The following is a 3803-nucleotide window of genomic DNA, read 5'->3' as shown; positions in this document are numbered from 1 at the left end:
GGAGGGTGTGATCATGTTTCCCAGGGTGGCTGGGAGGGAAGGTGCTTTTCAGGGAGCTACTATCCTTGACCTGGAAAGGAAGCCCCAGCTCATGGAGACCAGATCCAGGCCCCACCTTGCCCCCACCATCCCCCCTTCCCACTCCTTTAGACCCCACTTCTGGACCCGTCCATGCCTGGCAACCTGACTAGCTGGCATATGCCCTGCATACTGTTTGCAAGGGGTTGCACTCCCGCGGGTGGGATAGTCATACCCCCAGGGTTGGGAGGGGGAGTTGGCTTGATGCCAGAACCATCCCCTGGGCAGTAGAGTTCAGGAGGTAGAAAGTTTGTCCATACAGAACAGGAGGTTGAGGTGGGGACACTGCATTCTGGGATGCTGGAGGACTGAAGCTTGGGTGGCTCATCTGTGGGGAGTGGCCACACATTATTGGGACACAAGTTGGGTAATATGGATCAGAGATAAACCTGCCCTGGAGTGCTGTAATTTTAAGCTGCCTACATTGTGCTTAAAGGTAGTTTCAGGTGTTAATGCATGCACAATCCAGGAGTTAAGAGCCCCAGGAATCACCTAAAATTAATGTGTAAGAAAGCCCTAACAATACATGGCAGGAAGTTCCATACTCAGTATTCCCCCTCTTCCCACCAAGAAAATATAGTACTAGATTCTATAAAGAATGAGAGAACATGATAGACTTATATATTCCTTAATTATAAAGGAATTCACATCCTATTCAGAGCATGTCATCATTTTACCATCTGTCTTTCCTTTTTTGGTATGCTTATCTTGGTACTATGGCCGACGAGTTGTTAGAACACATGAATTTAGAACCCTGGTGTATTTCTGATGATTTGCAGCACACTCAGTAGAGTAGCTCTTTATTCTTTTTCCCATTGTTGTTGGACTTTTTGTTTAAAAGAGTACATGTCCAATTATAGGTTCAGATGATATCTGCCTTATTGCAAAGTAATTCTTCATCTATCTTCTATTCTACCAAATTTTCCGAGCGAATCTATTTAAAAAAAAAGAATTATTTTGAATCCAATATCATATGAACAGAATGCCATTTGAGAGTTCCATTGTGTAAGATTAGGCAAGAGTTCCAAAATGTTCATTTCACCCCCAATACAAACCATGCAACCAGCAGTTACAGATTCCATTATGAAATAAGAACAAGTCAGGAAACTTTGACAAAAAAGACCATTATGGACCATTTCAGATATAGCAAAACATTAGATTGTATTATGAGCTTAATGCAAGGTTCCCAGGCCTGCATAACTCCTAATGCAGTCTCTATCTCCAAATATAGAGAGATTCATGTGGACTTCAGTTTTATTGTGAAAGATGCATATATCTATACTGTAAAAAGAATATTTAAGAAATATGAAAAAAGGAGTATTGCTGTGCTGAATTAGATCAATAACCTCTCAGGAAAAGCATCCTGTGTTTGGCAGTGGCTAATCCCAGCTGCTTCAGCAGAAGGTGCAAGAAATCTTGCAGTTGATGCTTAAGGAATGATAGGCATAAAGAGAAAAAACATTCCTACTCCCATTCTTCCACTCCCACTCTTGATATAATATGGGTATAACTGTACTTTCTGAAACTGATCTTCTTAATTTTTTTTTCTTGCTTCTAATCACATCTATAATAATTTTGGTTGGTCTTCCATGAATATAGTCATTTAATCCTTTTCTAAAGTCCTATTAAGATTTTTAATAATATCTGGTACCCGTGATTTCTGTAGACCAAGTTGGCAGTGTTATTTGGGAGGCCTTGTCAGTGTCTTCTTGGGTTCATACATTTGACTAAAAGGAGCTGCCTTACATATCACAGAGTTTGCAAAAGCTTTAATGATGGTGACAGTTCTCTGTCGTTTCTTTGCTTTTCTGTGTAGGAAAGCAGACAGTAAGCTCACACAAAACTATATTCTTTTTGTTAAGAAGTCTATTCTATTAGTTCCTCTCCCAGTGAACAGAGGTGAATTTGAAAAGGAAAATGTGTTGCATTTCTGTTTGATAGGAGTTGAGACAGGGTGTTAGAAAGCAATTCCTTATTTTTCAGGTCTAATCATGTCTTTGAAATGAGGGTCGAACTAAATTTACTGGGATTACATTTAAGCCAGCCCGAGAAACTGTCAAGAAAAACAGTAAATTAGGTCTACATGGAGCTATTTTGTTTTTAACATAGGCAATCTTGTGCTTATTACATGGAAACAGAGGCTCATAATATTAACCCAAGCATTTTTTTTTCATTTCTCTTTTATACAGTGATGTGCTTTTGATTTGTTTGTAGCCCATAAAAAATAATGCTTTCTTGTTCATCTGCCTGCTAATATCAGCAGCAATTTGAGCCAGGCTGGAGCAGGTCCTCAGCTGGCTGGGCTGATTGGGCACAATTTACACTCCCGGTCAGCATCTACACATGGATTTTAGTGCAGTTAAGTACTTTGCCATAAAATAGTACTGTTCCCAGCAGTACTAGCCTTTGGTGGAGTTAATTAATTTACTGTACCCTAATATTGGTGCACATGTAAACATTGATGTTGTACTGGGCATGTCTACATGTGCACATTTAATGTACAGTAGCTTAATTTAAGGCACATTAAGGGTGCTCATCTACGCATGCATGCATTCAATGCACCTTAAAATGACGATTTTAGGCTATTCGAGCTTAAATTTGATACCTGCATAAAGCATTAATGCAGGTGTCCGTTGACTTGGGACTAACTTTAGTCCCAAATTGATCCTCACCTGCATTAATGCGCTTTAGCGTGTGCATGTGTAGTCACACGCCTAAATTGCCTTAATGCTCATTAGGCTAATGTGTATTTTTAGGTGTGCATAAAAGCCCACTGTGGAGCTCATTAGTCTACTTTGCAGCAAAGTGCATATATAGATGCACCCAATGTCTTGAAATCTAGAATTAGTTAACAAATATTTTTCTGTTATTCCTGGGTGGTGATTTTCATAATTAATCATTATCCTTAATACTGTTTGGCTAGCTTTTGGGGATTATTACATGCTCTATTTCAAAGGTAGTGAGAGAGTTTTCAAGGGCAATGAATTAGATAAGTAGTATTAAAATTAATGTTATATATTTTAAATTCCATCTGACCACTTCTGCTGCACAAGTTGTCTAGAATGAAAGACAGAAACAAATTGCTGTGTGTGCATACTGCTACATGTATGTGTATGTTGGGGGAGGAAAGAGAGGCATAACAAAAGCAAAATAACTCCAGATAATTACAGTGGTACCTCATCCCCTTAGGCAGGAAAGCCCTAGGCCAAATAAGACAATTTTGAGTAGAGAAGGTTTTAAACAAAACAAAAAATACCCCACAAAATGAACCCTAGGTTAGAATGAAGAAAGTAGAGATATGAAAGATACATTTTTCCTCTCTTTTGTCTTTTAATAGTGCGGCTTCATGACAGCATATCGGAAGAAGGATTCCATTACTTAGTCTTTGACTTGTAAGTATATATTTTTTATATATTTTCATGGGTTGGAAATCTAGTAGCCAGAATTTTCACGTACATCAAGCATATGCACATTTTCATACATCGGTTTGCACAGATCAGTGTGCAGATGAGCAACAAAACACATACTGATCAGCTACATGCACAAATATTTTATTTGTGTATGTCAGTGAGGCTATTACATGTACAAAACTTTGCATACATAAACACTAAAAATTGTACAAATGATATTTTGAATAACTACTGAAGCTGACATCAAACTACAGGAAGTTTTATAAAAGACTGGTTAACCACTGCTGTGATTCCCCCCCCCCCCCCCCCCCCCCC

At 38.8% G+C, this 3803-nt stretch overlaps 1 protein-coding gene across 14 annotated transcripts in view; it reads left to right on the top strand.

The window, feature by feature from the left end:
• CAMK2D (calcium/calmodulin dependent protein kinase II delta) overlaps positions 1-3803 on the top strand; it is a 321314-nt gene that overhangs the window by 208871 nt on the left and 108640 nt on the right. For 12 of the 14 annotated variants that reach the window (XM_019522011.1, XM_019522006.1, XM_019522004.1 and 9 more), the window contains exon 4: positions 3416-3470. In XM_019522011.1, coding sequence (XP_019377556.1) covers positions 3416-3470 — 55 coding nt within the window. Of the gene's footprint in view, positions 1-2512; positions 2522-3415; positions 3471-3803 lie in introns of those variants that run through there. The other 2 variants (XM_019522018.1, XM_019522019.1) reach the window with 1 other exon arrangement.

Source organism: Gavialis gangeticus, unplaced genomic scaffold (genome assembly GCF_001723915.1).
Source record: "Gavialis gangeticus isolate Ggan-Ray unplaced genomic scaffold, GavGan_comp1, whole genome shotgun sequence".
NCBI classification, from domain to species: Eukaryota; Metazoa; Chordata; order Crocodylia; family Gavialidae; genus Gavialis; species Gavialis gangeticus.
Note: the sequence above shows the minus strand (reverse complement) of the source record. Positions and strands in the feature narration are given on the sequence as shown.